The sequence below is a fragment of the Protomyctophum parallelum genome (assembly GCF_964188405.1).
Source record: "Protomyctophum parallelum genome assembly, chromosome: 1".
Classification (NCBI taxonomy): Eukaryota; Metazoa; Chordata; class Actinopteri; order Myctophiformes; family Myctophidae; genus Protomyctophum; species Protomyctophum parallelum.
In genome coordinates this window covers 5228386-5246320 of record NC_139697.1, presented here as the reverse complement: position 1 = coordinate 5246320, position 17935 = coordinate 5228386, and the positions used below count along the sequence as shown (strand labels likewise).

General features: G+C 41.9%; 1 protein-coding gene across 1 annotated transcript; it reads right to left on the bottom strand.

The window, feature by feature from the left end:
* Window positions 1-11937: 11937 nt before the first annotated feature.
* LOC310874508 (gonadotropin-releasing hormone II receptor-like) lies at window positions 11938-17362 on the bottom strand (the record flags this gene model as incomplete). Its single annotated transcript, XM_083787338.1, has 4 exons — window positions 11938-12365; window positions 12980-13181; window positions 16004-16261; window positions 17096-17362. The coding sequence occupies 4 exons, from the start codon at window positions 17360-17362 to the stop codon at window positions 11938-11940; spliced, it is 1155 nt and encodes a 384-aa protein (XP_083643464.1).
* Window positions 17363-17935: the final 573 nt, after the last annotated feature.

The following is a 17935-nucleotide window of genomic DNA, read 5'->3' as shown; positions in this document are numbered from 1 at the left end:
TTATATATTCATTGCGAGTAACTATAAATACGCTAAGTCAGGTATGTAATATAATAGTGTATAAATACATTGAATAAATAAGTTGAGCAATAGTCATCATGGCCTCATGGCCTCATGGGCATGTGCAGGAGGTAAGGTAAGAAGACAGCGCACTTACTGTATGGAGGAATGACATACCAAATCTAGATCCAGATTGGAGCTGGGATACAGTGTGGTCTAATGTTATCTTGTCTTCTAGGAATCCTGATCATCAACAAATTCATCTAAATTTTGTTCATAGGACGTACTTAACCCCCCGTAGATTGTGTGCTATGCGGATTTTAAATAATCACAACTGCACTTTCTGCACTTCAAACACCATAGGTACATTCTTTCATATGGTGTGGGAGTGTCCGAGTGTCCTCACATTTTGGAATTTGGTTGCTACTAACCTTTCGACTATTCTACAAGTTAACATCACACCCTCCCCATCTCTATTCTTATTAAATGATGTATCCCAGTTGCCATTAAATAACACCCGTATTCGTGTCTTCTTTGCTGGCGTAACGGCCGCAAAGAAGATGGTTGCTTCGCACTGGAAACCGCCTCATACATTGTCATTTCGCCAATGGGCTTTGACCTTTCTGGATATCATTTATCTAGAGATGTCTACAGCAAGATTGCATGGTGCAAAAGAGGAAAACGTTGAGATTTGGACTGGTATTGCAGATTTGGTTGGGGGCATGGTTTGATCATTATTGTTATTATCATTATTTGTTTTTTGTTTTCATTGCACAGTGGTTGAAGTGATGACATTTTGTGGCATCTTTGGTCTCGGGGGGGAGGGGTGGGTGGGATTGTTTGTTTTTGTTTTTGTGTTCTTTGCTTTTGCTGTTGTGTGTTGTTTTATGTGTGTTTTGTTTGCTTTAAGTCTTTCATGTTGTTAACGTGTCTTGTGATTTTTGTCTTAAAATAAAAAACATTTGATAACAAAAAAAGAAGACAGCGCACTTTTGAACATGTTGAAAGATGAAATGGTTTGAATATTGGTTGGTAAGTTGTTCCAGTCAACGATGGTTGGATCAGGCTGCAACCACGGCCTAATAGAGTCATAGGCCTACATCAAAAATACATACGTCATAGATACTAGAGCACCATAGAACTGGCCACATGACCTTGTGTGTGAACGTTCCTTACAATTAGACAATTTAGCAGAAGTATAAGCATTGTACAGAATATCTGTACAATGAAACTGAGTATACACTAAAGTGCTATATTGTCTACATCTAAATTACATAAGTTGAGCCTTTTAGACATTTTTAAAGCACAGCATTGCTTTTAATTGATCTTTTTTTTTTTTTGTTATTCATGTCCTCACTGTATTGCATTACTGCTTGTTTTTTAATGTCGTTGCCTTGCTTTTTTTCCTTTTCTCCATTGCTCTGTAAAGCACTTTGAGCTGCATTTCATGTCATGGAAGGTGCTATACAAATAAAGTTTTATTATTATTATTATTATTATTATTATTATTATCATGAGTAAGCGATAAAGCGGACTCCTCCTCACTTCCGTTTTGTCTTTACAGCTGCACACATTTATCCTAAGATCAATAGAAATCATCTAAGAATATATAGCTTGTGGCTTAGCAGAAATGGAAATGAAAGAATAAAATGTAAAGATATTTCCAAAGATATTTACGTGAACGGAAATTACAGCAATTCCTTACCCATAGTTCTCAGAGATTGTGGAATAGTTGTCCCACGCGAGAGTGAGACTAGTCTCTCCCATTTTAGTCCAGATTTTATTTGTTTATGCAATTGTCAATATATTTTTAGTCTTAGTCATCATAGCTTAGTTTTTATTTAGTTCTCATCGGTGATAAAAAACAGTCTGCAATTTATTTTGTCTGAGTGGAGAAACAACTCTGAGCTGGAGTCAAACTGGGGCTTAAATAGGGCTGGCTTGATTGCAGATTATTGTGTCCAGGTGTGTCCACCCACCCTGGGCAGGCAGCAGGTGGGCGGCGTGGCACAATATGTATGTGCTTATTTCTAACCCAAAATGTTTTCCAGATACATGCTTTAATGTACAGGTTAAGCTTATTAGCCTAATACACATCAAACATGGACACTAGAAAAGTGAGACAACATTTTTTTTGATTGATTGATTGATTGATTGAATACTTTATTGAGAAATACATTCTCAAAAGGATAGAGTCACAAGAAAGCCGTTATGCTTGTTTCCATTGTGGTCCTCTTGGGGAAAGGGGAAGGGCAGCAACAGACAATAACAGTACAATACAGACACAAACAGGAGGCAAAAAACAAACAGAAAACAAAAACAGGACAAAATTCATAAAAACTGACCAATAAAACTGGATTTCTTTTCTTTTTTTCCCTTATGTTTTTTTTTTTTTTCATTTGTGCCATTTATCTATTCTACACTATAAAAGTCAGTATACTAAAATAAAAATTAGGACATGTTATCGGCCAACCATCTTTTTAATGTGGATTTAAAGTTTTCAAGAGAACTGATCACCTTGAGGCTGGAAGGCAAGCCATTCCACTGAACTGCTGCCGAGTACATGAAGGATGTTTTTCCCTATTATTGTTGTGAAAAAGGCAGGGTTTAAAATCAGTAGGGCTCCCTCTGGTGTAGTGCCTGTGAGTATCACTAACCCTTGAAAAATAGTCACTGAAATATTTGGGTGCTACATTATTTATAATCCTGTGAACTAGACACATTTTAAATTGGGTTACTCTCTCCTCCACTTTAAGCCATCCCAGACCGGTTGAAGTGGGCAGGGAGAAGGTGAGTTCTAGGATGCAACTTCAGGATCACTCTAACCAATTTATTTTGGGAGGTCTGGAGTTTCTTCTTGAGGGTCATAGAAATGCCAGTATACCAAGATGTACAGGCATAGTCAAAGTGACATTGTATAAGAGCCCCATCCAGGATCTGTAGGGTGTTTGTATCTAAAAGGCTAGATATTCTAGCTAAAAAAATTGTTCTTTGGCTTACCTTTGAAACTACTTTTTGTGCCATATTCTCTCCTGAAAGCTTGTTGTCCAAAATGCACCCCAGGTAAGTAATGGATTCCTATCACTTCAAAGTCCCCCACCACTATTTTAAACCCAGGAGACTTCTTCAGTTTGTAATTTGACCCAAAGAGAATGGACTCAGTTTTACCAAGATGGAGAGACAGTTTGTTGTCTGATAGCCAGACACTGACTTTAAGGAGTTCAGCACTAAGTAGCCTTTAGACCTCTGTTTTCTCCTTATGAGAGACTACCAGTGCTGAATCATCCGCAAAAAGAAGTATAGTAGGCCCTACCCAATATGGCCACAGATCCGTAGCTGAAAAGATGTACCAGTTTTTTATACTGTCTGGAGCTCCCTAGTTCATCTGGTCCTCACAGGTGATGACACTCAGGCTCATCAAGGCTTCAGGAGAGGAAGAGCTAGCTAGGGCAGTTGGCGATTCATTGGGATAGATATCAACTCATACCTAATGTTCAAGATGCCTGTTATTTTTTTCTGTTCAGAATTTACCCAGGTTGTTGACAAACATGCACCATGGAAAACAGTGAAAGTGAAGGGCCAACATTTCCTGTAGGTCAGTCCTTAAAGGACAACTTTAGTTTTTTTCAACCACGGTTCATGTTTTAGGTTGTTATTAGAGAAAGTAAAAGGTGAGTGTAATTTTATTTTCATTTGCTGCATTCTTTCGTTTTAGGGATTTTAGCTCTTTTTGACAGGGGGGCGGGGGCATTCGAGCATGGGGCTAAATATGTATTTTCTTACCAAATTTTATGGTGATTTATTTTTGTATTATTTACTATAGTCCTAATAAACCCCAGGAAATTACATCTGGTTACAGAAGATCACAGGATCTACTGAATGTGAAGGTAGCCTACTGGAGGAAGGCTTATACTGTGTGTATAGGCTCAATATGTCAGTTTGACACATTCAATAGATCCTGTAATCTTTTGTGGCCAGATGTATTTTCTTGGGGTTTATTAGGACTGTAGTAAATAATAAAAAAAGAAATCGCCATAATATTTTGTAAAAAAATACATATTTAGCCCCATGCTCGAATGCCCCCGCCCCCCTGTCAGAAACTGCTAAAATCCCAAAAACGAAAGAAAGCAGCAAATGAAAGAAAATTAACTCTCACCTTTTACTTTCTCTAATAACAACCTAAAACATGAACCTTGGTTGAAAAAAACTAAAGTTGACCTTTAACTTATACAGCTTTTCAGGCAGAGGGACAAAGCGCGGGCAACATTTTGGTGGACGAGGAGTGGTGCTGATTGGGAAGCTTATAGGCAGCTTAGAAATAAGACCAAGACAAAAACTAGAGATGCAGAAGCAAATTATTATAAAGAAAGTCTCACAAATGGTTTTAAGAATCTCAAGCAATTTTGGAAAAAAATCAAATCGGTTATGAATACATTAATACATCACGTCATATCAATCAAATAAGATGTAATGACACAATATAAAATGACCCATTATCGATTGCCCATGCAGGCTTTCAATCAGCATTTTTCCTGTCGGCTACACTCTAGTAAATGACACATATCTTACCCCTGGTTCTTTCAATAATGGTCCACATTGTCCTAGCCTGATTAACTTTAGGAGAATTTCACCTGTCGAGGTCCAGGCGGCCATCAATTAATTAAAGGTTTTTTTAATTTAAGTTTTTGTGTGTGTGTGTGTGTGTGTGTGTGTGTGTGTGTGTGTGTGTGTGTGTGTGTGTGTGTGTGTGTGTGTGTGTGTGCTTGTTCTTTTCATGTCTGTCTGTGTCACCACCCGCCAGCCACCAGAGGGCGCAGCTGTATCACACACAAAAAAAAACACACGCACACACACACACACACACACACACACACACACACACGCACACACACACACACACACACGCACACACACACACACACACACACACACACACACACACACACACACACACACACAAAGAAAAAACTTAAATGTAAAAAAACTTAAAAAAAGAAAAACATGCACGCACACATACATACACACTAAAAATAACTTCAAAAAGTAACTTAAAAAACCTTAACTTAAAAAATATATATTAAAAAAAACACAAATAAAAGAAAAGGAGAACTTAAAAAACCCTTAAAAAGTACGTAATTTATTCGAATTGTTGTTATTGCAATTTACGAGCTGCGTTCGCTTCCCACGTTCGTGTGTCTTACTTGTGTACTCAATTTTGATAATTATAGACCTATATCAATTATTTGCTCCACCGCCAAAGTCTTTGAAAAATTGATCTATAACCAACTTTCGCACTATACCAATACTAACTAGAAAATTCGCAATTTAAAAAAATTGCAGAGTGTGGTTGCCGCAGTGGCTTACATATGCCCCTCCCACTAATATTGCCAGCCAATTACAATTTGAAGTCACGCCTTAGATCATGCGTAAGTAATTCGGAGGGGATTTAACCCCCGAAATTCATGTTTTTGCGACAAACGGTTACATTTCTCGCATTTGCGGCGCCCCCTATGGATGAAAATGGAATTGCTTTTAGAACTTGGTTGATTGAACCACCCCGGACATGTGATTCAAATTTGGGATGGATTGGACATTCCGTTCGTGATTTATGGCATTTTTGTGATATAGGCCCCTCCTACTAACTTCGGAAGACGATTACGGCCGAACGATACGGACTACCAAAATTCTGCATTTGGTGTTTTAATCGGATATGTCCAGAGATCATGTGTGCCGATTTCTGTGAGATTTGGACAAAATATGTAGGAGGAAAAGCAAAAAGTTTGTTTTGGACAAAATTCAAAATGGCGGAAAATCCATCATGGCGGAAATGGGCGTGGCTTTTACGACCTACGGTTCAAGAGTTATAAGCCAAAATGTAAAGTGGGCTGTTATAGCGCCACCATGAGGCCAACCTATAAAATTATAATTTTAATTAATTTTAGTGATAATTAAGAAATATCCCTAAAAGTTTTGTAACTATAGTGATTACAGTCTCCGAGGAAAAAATACTTGAATGTGATTTTTTGCCTTTTCCCATTCATGTCAATGGGGAAATTTAATTCACTAATAAATTCATATCAATTAAACTATACAACATTTCTCTTAACAAAATACAAGCACACGATTCCCGATTTTTCCGGTCAATTTGACATATGGCTCAAGTGTGTACAGCGTACAGTGTGGGAGGTATAAAGCGACAAAAAAAAGACTACAGTGAAATAATAAAAAGAAAAATAATAATAAAGTGTTACAATTACTAGAGTCTGGTTGCCCCTTTTGGGGCAACCACACTAATAACATTATTTTGGAATTTCAACTACAACTGCCTTACTTAAACTTAGTAATGATGTATAGGCCTATACTCCTCAGCAGAAAAAGGTCAACTCACTGGTGCCATATTTATTGATTTAACCAAGATTTAGTTGATCGATATATCTTCTTTTAGATTGAAAGATTGGCCTTTCTCAAAATGCAATTCTGTGGTTCAATTCATATCTCCATAATAGAAAACAGTGTGTTGTGCAAAACTAATGCTTGCAATGGATTCAGAATCATGAAAACCCCCCTAGTTTGACACTTAAAGCATGATGAAATGTTGTCATTTTTGACAAATTTGCCTTATATAGGATGTAACATAATGGTATGGTCACATATAAACCCTTATAAAACAAATTGCTCAATGCTGACAACTGGTCAGCAAGTGGAGTCATGAGACAATATAACAAAAATAAAAAATAAATATAGGCCTGCCAAATTTCCCACTCCACACCCGGCTGACTACAGGGCCCAACAACATGATCTCATGGTATGAGTGCTCCCTCTAGTGGTTAAACTTTGACCAGCACCCCATATATATGAAACTGATGACAGAACTCACAAACACTTTATTGCCAGTATGTGAAACATACAAAGTGGCATTGGTCAAGGTGCAACAATGTTAAACATACAAGAAAATAATAATAATACACTTCTATATAATATATATTTGATAGAGACCCAGAGGTCCATGTGTCATTAAAGGGACACTTCACCCTTTTTGCAAAAAATATATATGTTAATGACGTTTAGAAGCTTTAGAACACTTTCCTGGGGGGCTTTATGTATGTAATATGTGGTTTTAGATATTTTAGATTGTAGCAGTGAGCCTGTTGTCTCTGATGCTCTGCACTGGGCTCACTTCCTTCCTGGACTACATGTTGTCTCAGTAAGACAGCTCTCCCCCCTATCCGCAAGGAGGAGCAGTGCACCAAAGAATTATGGGAATTGTAGTCCATGAAGGTAGTGAGACCAGTGTCCATGACATCAGAGACAACAGGCTCACTGCTACAATCTAAAATAATTAAAACCACATATTACACACATAAATACCCCCAGGAAAGTGATCTAAAGCTTCTAAACGTCATTAACATATATTTTTTTGCAAAAAGGGTGAAGTGTCCCTTTAATGACTATTATACTGTATGTTGTTCAAATACATTCATTGGCTGTCACGTTGTATAATTGTTATAAGACAGGCAGGTGGCTGGCTGTAGAGTACAATCAAGCAAAACAAGTCAAAGTAGAGTCTAGATTGAGTCCAGTGGTTCCCAAACCTTTTTAGCTGGAGGAATTCCCCGCGGGACACAAACTACTCGATCTAGCTCTGTAAGCCTGTAGATCTGCTTTAGTCACTAGCCCATTCTGACCTGAGATCAGATTCATACGAGGTTTCCACTGGACACCCACTGGTCCGATGAACCCATTCTGACCTGAGATCGGATTCTAGAAATGTCAGTCGTTCTTCGATTTTTCAAAAATAGCAGACCTACAAGCTCGTATCGCGCCACTCGGTGGCGCGATATGAGCTTGTAGATCTGCTATTTTTCAATAGCTAAAGCATAACATGATGCTGACACCAAAATGGGTGCCCGTTCAGAATGGGCTAGGCTATTCCCTAAATTGTATTTCTTTCTTGAAAAAAATGTCTCTGTAAACTTTAGATTTTCTCTTTTATTTTAGTTTCCTCAATAATGTTTTTAAATAATAATACATTTGAAAAGTCACGACCGATAAAAGTGTGTCCGCGACCCACAAATTGGGCCCCGACCCAATGTTTGGGAAACAGTGAACTATAGACTCTTTAAAAATACATACAATACTGTACAAGCCTACAATACTCTGGGTACAACAGTACTGTGTACAATACTGCACAGTATCATTTCAATAGAAACATGCACTGCATCACCACTGTACAGCAGGCTACAAAAAGCTCCATCCCTGCATTTTATACTTTTTATTTATTTTGCTCCTAAAGTAAAACTAAAACAACATTCATTGGTATGATTAGGGTGTGGCTCCGTAGGACAGAGGTTCCCAACCACATACATGTACCTGTGCTGGTAGGCGGGACATGTCCCACTGCTACGCGAGAAGGGAATCCCAAGTTTTCTCGACCGTGAATCTATAACCGTACGTCAGCAGGATCAATGATATCGTCAATGACAATGATATAACATTGTGATTGCGAACGCAATGAGCACTAACTATGAGACCCTGCAGATCGTGTCTGTCTGTGTGTGTGTGTCTGTCTGTGTGTCTGTCCCGCTGTGACACCACCCGCCCGCCACCAGAGGGCGCAGCTGTAGCACACACACACACACACACACACACACACACACACACACACACACACACACACACACACAACCACACACACACACACAGAGCTGCGTTCGCTTCCCGCGTTTGCGGTCTTACTTGTGATATAATAATATAGCAGCGGGTAGGCTACTTGAGGCCAATCAACTGTCCTCCGTGTTTTGGTTTTGGTAATTGGCATGATAATGCGCGACTGCGACTAACACCACCCCCACCCCCACCCACCCCCAGCCATGCCGGTCCGCGAACATTTTATGTCAGCCGGTCCGTGGTAATAAAAGGTTTGGCACCCTGCTGTAGGAGACTGTCCTCTATGTGTCTGTCAATACAAATCTGTGATGGCTGCCAAATGCAATAGATTACAATAGGGTGGTCATTACATCATCTATTATTGGCCTGTGAGCAAAACACATCACATTGTGTAGGATGGCCTGATGAAATTCAAATAAACCTGTTCTAGAACAAATGTAAATACATGTCTAATGCTGCATTCACGGAGGAATATACAAAGATACAGTCTACCATTCATTGATATACAAAAGATACATCCAATGTTTGTAGCTGCTGCAAAAGCTACAAACATGCTACAAACATGCTACAAAGCGACAACAAAGTTGAGCTAGTTTCAACTTCAGCTACAAAGATACAAAGCTACAAGTACAAGTAGCTTTGCATCCTTGAATCTTTTGCGTCTGCCAGTGTGAACGCAGCATAAAGGGCCTTTCAAACGTGAAGCGATATAACTCACCTATAGTTCATTTTCAATGAGACTTGCGTTTATGCGCGGAGCACTGGGGAGCAGTCGCGGTGCGACAACGCAAGCGTATTTACATGAGCGTGGTCCCGTGAATTTGTTGCGTGCGTGCTCGCGCCCCTCTTCAGCAGACCTGGAGGAGACCTGTCGTTGATCCAGGCAACGCCTGCGTTCCTCGCTTCCCATTTGAAAGGCCCTTAAAGGTGCTTTCAGATGGGCAGCGATTAACGTGCCTAGTAATTAATTTTCAATGAGAGGCCTGCATTTTTAAGTGGTGCAACCACTTCTACATCCAGCAATGTCCGCATGTATCATGTATCATGAGCACGAGTGGTGTGCGCATGCGTGAAATTGGAACGAGAGAAGTATGTGACATGGCTGCCACCTGCTGGACGCAAACGATACAGAGAAGAAATTGGAACGATACAGAGAAGAAATTGGAACGATACAAATTGGAACGATACAGAGAACCAATAGATGGGAGTTGCACCACTTGGTTCACACTGGTGTGATTTCTTTTGTACGCACAGATTTACGTGAGCGCGCAGTACCATGAAAATGAGGCGCGCGTGCTTGTTTTGTGCACACACGCCCGCAACTGACTAGACCTGGATTGACGGATATTGTGTTGAGCTTTTTTTTATGCTTGCGTTTTCGCACCTCTCATGAAGACCTGGAGCAGACCTGCATGTCATTGATCCAGCCGACAATTGCGAGAGGCAACAGTTTGGCCACGCGAGACTAACTGTGAGAGGGAGACAGACAGGAGAGGCAGGACAGAGGGATTGACATGCAGCAAAGAGTCTCAGATTCAAACCTGTGCCAGGATAGCATTATTTCTGTGGACTAGGGCATTCATTAAAAAGAAATATGCATCGATGCATCAATTTCATTAACAAGTCGATTCAGATTAGGAGAAGTTGAAAGTAAAAACAAAAAGAAAATTAAAAATATATATATTTTCAATTGTTTTCCCCATAGGCCTATCATATTTTGTGCGTTTGTACAGAATTCAAACTGTAGGATTGATTATTGTCACGGACATAAGTCATTCTTTCTCTTTGCATACCGCACCAGAGCGCACTCGCCTATTAGTTTGCATTGCATTCTGAATGCGCCCTTAATTAAGAACCTAACTGCTGTGTGTGTGGCTCTCAGCGGTGTCCTACTATTGACTGGCTGAATTTGAACTACTTGTCAGAGAAGTAACAGATAGAAGCGCGCAAACTTTATCCCCAAACTATACTTTACTGTCTGACAGTCAACTCGTTAATGCCCTACTGTGGACATGTCCATAATCCACAGCACTCATCGCCATGCTGGCTTGTGGTGGACTTTTTTAAACAAATATTTGGTGTAGATCTCAGACAAAAATACATTGTTTTGTCTTTCAAAAAGAGGCCACTGTTTAAAGAGCTCAGGTCAGGTGTCGTGAATTGTGTGAGTATGTATTGCAATATACTGCACACAACATATTGCACAGAGGCTGTGACATCTTAACATCAGAAGACCTGAATGCTTTGAACGACAACTCTCTGCATATCAGCAGCCAAGTGTCCTGCTGGTTTAAGGCAGTGAGGTTTTGTAGAGAGAAGTTACATTCATACATTGGGTTGTTGTGAAAAGCCAACCAACTGTCGGCCCAATCTGTTTGAGAGGATATTGACTTATGGCACACATGTACTTTCTGGGTGTTAGGTTCTCATTCACAGTATGGTCCAAAAAAAGGTTTAGAAGTCCGGCCCTGCTTATATCTCACACATATGCATCAAAGCCAGGGGAAAAAAGCTCTTGCACCAGTTGCACAACGATTCTTCTCATTGGAAATCTCTGAATCCCAATATTGTATCCCTCTCGTCGTCTCTTTTTGACTACAATAACAAAGTGAACCGTGCCATGAAAACATATTTCACAGGTTTGTTTCCACATAATTCACCTGGACTGGGTTTCATATCCGGTTCCCAGGACCTAATTTGGGCCCTGCTCTACTCTGATCAGATCTTAACTTTCTAAATTCCTATATTAAAATGGTCTAATGGGTGGGGCGGATGACTCAGACATAACCAGAGTTCACTATGACTCAGACATAACCATTATGTGTTCACTATGACTCAGACAGACATAACCATAGAGTTAACTATGACTCAGACATAACCATGACTCAGACATAACCATGCATATAGTGTTCTGCACTGCAGGAGAAGTGAAGCCGAGCGGCGGCCATTGCTATCACCGCGCTGTATTTCGAACTCTCTTAAATGCCCTCAAACTTCTTTTTTTGGGGCACGGAATTGACTTTTAAGTTACTTTAGGAAAGCATTTAGTTCTTTAAATATATAAAATAGTTGAAATATCCGAGCTAATCAGCTATTAAAAAAAAAGAAATTATGATATTTTCTCATGATGTACCTTCCTCTTCAAGGGTTGTGGCTATAATGTAAACCAAAATAAGTCACAGAAATGCATGGGTTGCGTAAAGTTCCAGGTTATGGAAGATCCAGGGTTACCCTTCGCAGTCACAAACACACTCCTGAATCCTCCAACGCCTAACCAAGATTGACACTGGACTGGTCAGCGCTGGGGTCAGACTCCACATCTCTGGCAGCTCCGGCTCTCCTTCCGGAGAAGCGATACAGGGACCCGGGCGAAGCCTGGGCGTCGGAGCGCCGCCGTCTGCCGCCGCAGCAGCACGCCATCGCGTCGGCCAGGTCGGCCCGGAAGGAGGTCGTGTAGAAACCATAGATGACCGGGTCACAGCAGGTGTGCAGGTTGCCGAACACGAACAGGATGTGGTGCACGTATTCGGGCGTGCGGTGCAGCATGTCCGGCTGGAACCAGTACCAGATGCCCAGCAGGTAGTAGGGTGTCCAGCACACCACGAAGGAGGCCACGATCACGATGGTCATCTTCAGGGTCTTCATGCGCGCCTTGGGGATCATGTCCGCTCCGCTGCGTCTCAGACAGGACTCACCGCCTGGGAAAAAAAGAAAGAAAAGAAACCCCACAGTTATAGCACCACCATGAGGCCACATTTAAGTGGCCTGTTTTCCTGGTAACAAGAAGACTCGCCCCGTTTCTGTTTTCCTCCCAGAATTTTCCCCAATGTGAGGGGTGGGAGAGGCTGGACAGCAGACGGCTGGACTTTGAATTTCTCTAACTATAAACTTTCATGACAGCAGACAGCCTAAGTACAAATATAATTTATGAAAATCTACTACATTGAAGTCTGTTCACAGAAGTTGTTGTAGGATATGTGGGGATTATCTGACGAGGTACCATTTGAGTGGGCAAAACCTTACATATACTAAATAATACTAAATTGTTTATAGGGTCAATAAGTAAAATAATATAGCCTTTCTACAGGAGTATCTTTTTATATATCACTGCGTTCGCAACAAAGTTATCCCCCTCACTGGTGACAATTCCGGGAGGAAAAACGGGCAAGCACCGGGTCGAGTCTTCCGGTATTCGTTTTCCTCGGCCTATTAAATGGGAATTTTCATGCATAATTCCGTGGAAATCGCACGACTGGTGGAGACGATGAAGAGTTCATGGAGCACCAGGGGGTTTCCAGTGAGTCCCGTATACCTTTGCTCTTGGTCATCTGCCTGCTGACCTCCAGGAGGATCCTGGTGTAGCAGCAGGTGATGACCAGCAGGGGGACCACGTACAGGGTGACAAAGTGGAACATGTTGTAGGCGGTCTCCTGCCATTGCTGCGTGAAGCTGCCATGCGTCACGCACTGAGTGAAGTCCCTGCCCTCCGGCTTGATGGCCCTGAAGATCAACAGCTGTGGACATTTTTCAAAAAACAAAAAAATGTGAGCATGTACATCTGCTATTTTCACTACTTAAAACAATGCTTGTAATCAGCTGGGATGCACCTGGTCGCAGACAGAGAAGAATGCCAGTGACCGAGAACTCTGGAGGACCCTTGTCGACGGCCTATACCCCAGTAGGGGTGTCAGGCGTAAGTAAAGTAAAGGTGTAATCAGCTCGCATAATGTAGTCAAGACTTCTGCTTACAATTGCATGTCCTAGTGTGGCACATGGGTTGGTGAACCAATAGGGAGCCGGCGTCCGGTTCCAGCGCTAGTTTATTCCGCCCCTCTATGCCCAGAAAAGCACAGGGCTATAGTAACCTACAATATCTGTCATACATGTAGTGGAGTGAAACTCGATCAAGTACATATGCCTACTCAAAAAATGTTTACTTGACGGTACAATACTCAAGCAGTAGGCCTACTTGCTGCTGTCGACTATTACCATGTGAATCATGGATCATATAGTTACAGATGTGAATCTATGGTATGACGCCTCCACAAACTATGACAATTAGTCATGCTCTGATGAAGGCTGCATAGCCGAAACGCGTCAGCGTAACTTATTTGGTGTTTGCCAATAAAGAAATGGAAATGTGAGTACCTTGTCCCCCGCTTGTTTAATTTTTGGATGTGCTACCTTTTTGGAATTTTTAATTCCTATTTTTTGAGGTATGACAATTAGTGTTCCCAGTCTGGTCCTATGCAAACATAATTAACGTGCTTTAGTTTAGATGGTGACTTGCCTCCCTGTCTGAGCTGCAGTCTCACTCTCATTCATTCTAATGCGTATGAAGGGCCGACTGCCAAACCACCATGCAGGCTCCTGGCTTGTTTACCGTAAGTCATAAAGGATAGTGCTGTCTGCTGTTGCAGGGAAACTGGAAGTACCCTCACTAAAAACGCCGGGACAACGCTCCACACGTCCCAAACTCTTCTCCCTTCTGGCTCCAAAACTGTGGAATGCACTTCCCATTGCAGTCAGAACTGCAGCATCACTCCCAATCTTCCGCCGTAGCCTGAAAACCCACCTTTTCAGACTCCATCATGGCCCATAGCACTTACCCTAACCCCTTAGATAGCATTTCTGTTGGCTTAGATAGCATTTGATACAGACTTATAGCATGTTATGTAGACAGCACTATAATTGTATTGTATATAGTCATAGCACGCCATAGTACATATGTATAGCATAGTAGTAAATATGTATAGTTTATATGTATAGTGTATGTATAGTTTCATTATATAGATATTCCACTGTTACTTTCTTAGCTTACGCATGTTTCATGATAAATGCTTTTATGTGATGTATTCCCATGCTTTTGTTCTTGCTTAATTGTAAGTCGCTCTGGATTAAGAGCGTCTGCTAAATGCCTAAATTGTAAATTGTAAATTGTTGCAGGGCAGCATACCATACGGTTTGAAGAACTTGTTAATAACGTATATTTATTTCGTCAGCACTTTATTTCATGATGTATTTTTACTTTGCATCTCAATGTTTTACCTTCTATTGTTTGTTTCATGCCTTTGTTTTAACATGATTGTTTTACCTTGTTGTACAGCACTTTGTAACATTGTTTCGAAAAGTGCTCTATAAATAAAATGTACTTACTTACCTGCTATATGCTTTTTCCCCGTTCATGTTATTTATTAGAATGGACACGATTTATAGGAGCCCCCGCTGCCTTACTCTCTCTGTCTCTCTCTCTGTCTCTCTATCTCTATCTCTATCTCTATCTCTATCTCTATCTCTATCTCTATCTCTCTCTCTCTCTCTCTCTCTCTCTCTCTCTCTCTCTCTCTCTCTCTCTCTCTCTCTCTCTCTCTCTCTCTCTCTCTCTCTCTCTCTCTCTCTCTCTCTCTCTCTCTCTCTCTCTCTCTCTCTCTCTCTCTCTCTCTCTCTCTCTCTCTCTCTCTTAAAGGGCCACTTCACCCTTTTTGCAACAAGATCTTATTTTAATGATGTTTGGGAGACACACTTTCCTGGAGTTTTTATGTGGGTAATTTGTGTTTTTAGATATTTCAGTATTTCAAAGTGACACTGAGCTCACTTCCTTCCTGGACTACAATTCCCATAATGCTTTGGTGCACTGCTCCTCCTTGTGGATAGGGGGAGGGCTGTCTTACCGAGACAACATGTAGTCCTAGGAAAAATAAAGAGGAAGGTGCACGGTCTCGTGTGGGAGGTTTGCACATGCTCAGTGTAAACAGGAACGGCTAGAGGTGCATGAGAGTTGCTGACCCTGAACTGAAATAATAAAAAGGATATCAGGGGTTTAGCGGTGACGAAAATGGAGCCCTAAATCTAACCCTAACTCTAACCCTAACCTTAATCTTAACCGGCCAACATAATTCCCCCTAACCAACCGCCCACTAGTCAGTTGACAAGGCAAGTCGTTACTGGTAGTCGTGACTCGTGATCAACCACACAGAATGCAGTCTACTGAGATCTTGGTAGGTCTGTAGATGGTTACTGAGACCATTAACCCATTCTGACCGGGCACCCATTTTGGTGTCGGCATCATGTCATGCTTTAGCTATTGAAAAATAGCAGATCTACAAGCTCATATCGCGCCACCGAGTGGCGCGATACGAGCTTGTAGGTCTGCTATTTTTTGAAAAATCGAAGAACGACTGACATTTTTTAGAATCTGATCTCAGGTCAGAATGGGTTAATCAGACCAGTGTGTGTCCGGCGGAAAAACCTCGTATGAATCTGATCTCAGGTCAGAATGGGTTAAACATGATTTTGTCCCTTTCAGTGCATTGGTGGCGTTGGAAACGGGACCCACCTGCGGCGCTGCCAGCAGCAGGCTGAGGACCCAGGCCAGCAGCAGCATGCGCTTGTTCCTGCGCCCGGCGTCCAGCGAGTCCAGAGGGTGCAGGATGGCCTGGTGTCTGTCCAGGCTGACCACCACCAGGATGAAGGCCGCCGAGTGCATGGCCGACAGCTTGAGGAAGCACAGCAGCTTGCACATGGCGTCGCCCGCGTACCACTGCACTGTGACGTTCCAGATGGCGTCCAGCGGCATCACCACGAACGTCATCACCTATCAATTGAATACGGTGGTGGGGAAAAGGAACTCACATTTTTGTTACTTATGTAAAAGTATCAATACTGCAATAAAAGTCCGGAATTCAAAGTGGTGTCAAAATCTCATCATGCAGAATGTCCCGTAATATATTTTCGAATGTATAAAAATATTTTTGGAATTAGCAGATCTACAAGCTCACAATGGGTTGTGATTTTGTAGATCGGCTATTTTCAAAATGCCGAAATGAAGTGGTTAATGTATATTTTGAAAAAAGTCACTAAAGATTTCAAATACATGTAGTGGAGTAGAAGTAAAAGTAGGCTATTGGAAATACGGTACCTAAAAATGTAACTTTTTTGTTAAACTGCATAGATAGTAAGCCTTGCTGAGCGGCCCGAGCCATGAGGCCCATATAGGGCAGGAGCCTATGCAGTATCTCCTGTTTCTGTAGCATGAGGCAGCTTTATGTACAAGTACGCCCCCTCGACATGATGCTATAGTGTGGGACGGTGGGACCGGCCGGGGATCACACCCTTACCTCCCAGTCCGGACACTCTACACTCTACCCTGAGAATGGGAGGTCAAGGTGCGGTAGAGTGCAGGTAGAGTCTACCACAAGGCCATTGAGCTAGTAGATAGTGCGGCGGAAGAAAACAGAAGAAAACAGAGAGAAAAGAGGGTGCCTGCACCACGCAGTGTGTAGCAGGCTGTTACTATGCTACACATACACATGCAGTGCATGCCCCCCAATGAAATGAATCACTCACTAGGTCAATGTGTAGCAGGCTGTTACTATGCTACACATACACGTGCAGTGCATGCCCCCCCCCAATGAAATGAATCACTCACTAGGTCGGCGGAGGCCAGCCCCGCGATGAGTGGGCGGAGGTGCTTGGCCAGCCGCCGTCCTCGTCCCCACAGCACGCTGAGCAGCACGGACAGGTTGCTGACGGCGGCGAACACAAACAGCAACAGGGTGGCGGCTACGCGACACTGAGCCGCCACCGTGAAGGCCGGCCGCTCCCAGTCCAATGAGCCGTTCGTCCACGAGGAGGTGTCAGAACTGTTCCCTGGAAGAAGCTCCACGGGGTCCCAGAAGGACTCGTTTGCAGCCATTCTGTAACGAGGAGGAGACATATTTAACCACTTATAAATACCCCTGAGACATTATCCCATTCTGACCTGAGATCAGATTCATACGAGGTTTCCACTGGACACACACTGGTCTGATTAACCCATTCTGACCTGAGATCAGATTCTAAAAATGTCAGTCGTTCTTCGATTATTCAAAAATAGCAGACCTACAAGCTCGTATCGCGCCACTCGGTGGCGCGATATGAGCTTGTAGATCTGCTATTTTTCAATAGCTAAAGCATAACATGATGCCAACACCAAAATGGGTGCCCGGTCAGAATGGGTTATACATCATATATCATCTCATGAACAACTATGTGATTGGTTGGTTACATTTATGTCATATTTGGCAGACATTTGACCTAATTTCTCCTTTCATTGTCAATGGCGTATATTGAGACGTGTGGGGACAAAAGCTGTACATTGTAGGAGGGGATAGCAGCTAGACTTTACATCACCATTACATCACCTAATCAACATGAGATAGACTCTAGCTCATGTTGATTAGGTGATGTAAAACAAACGATGCCAACACAAACATTAAACGCCATTAAC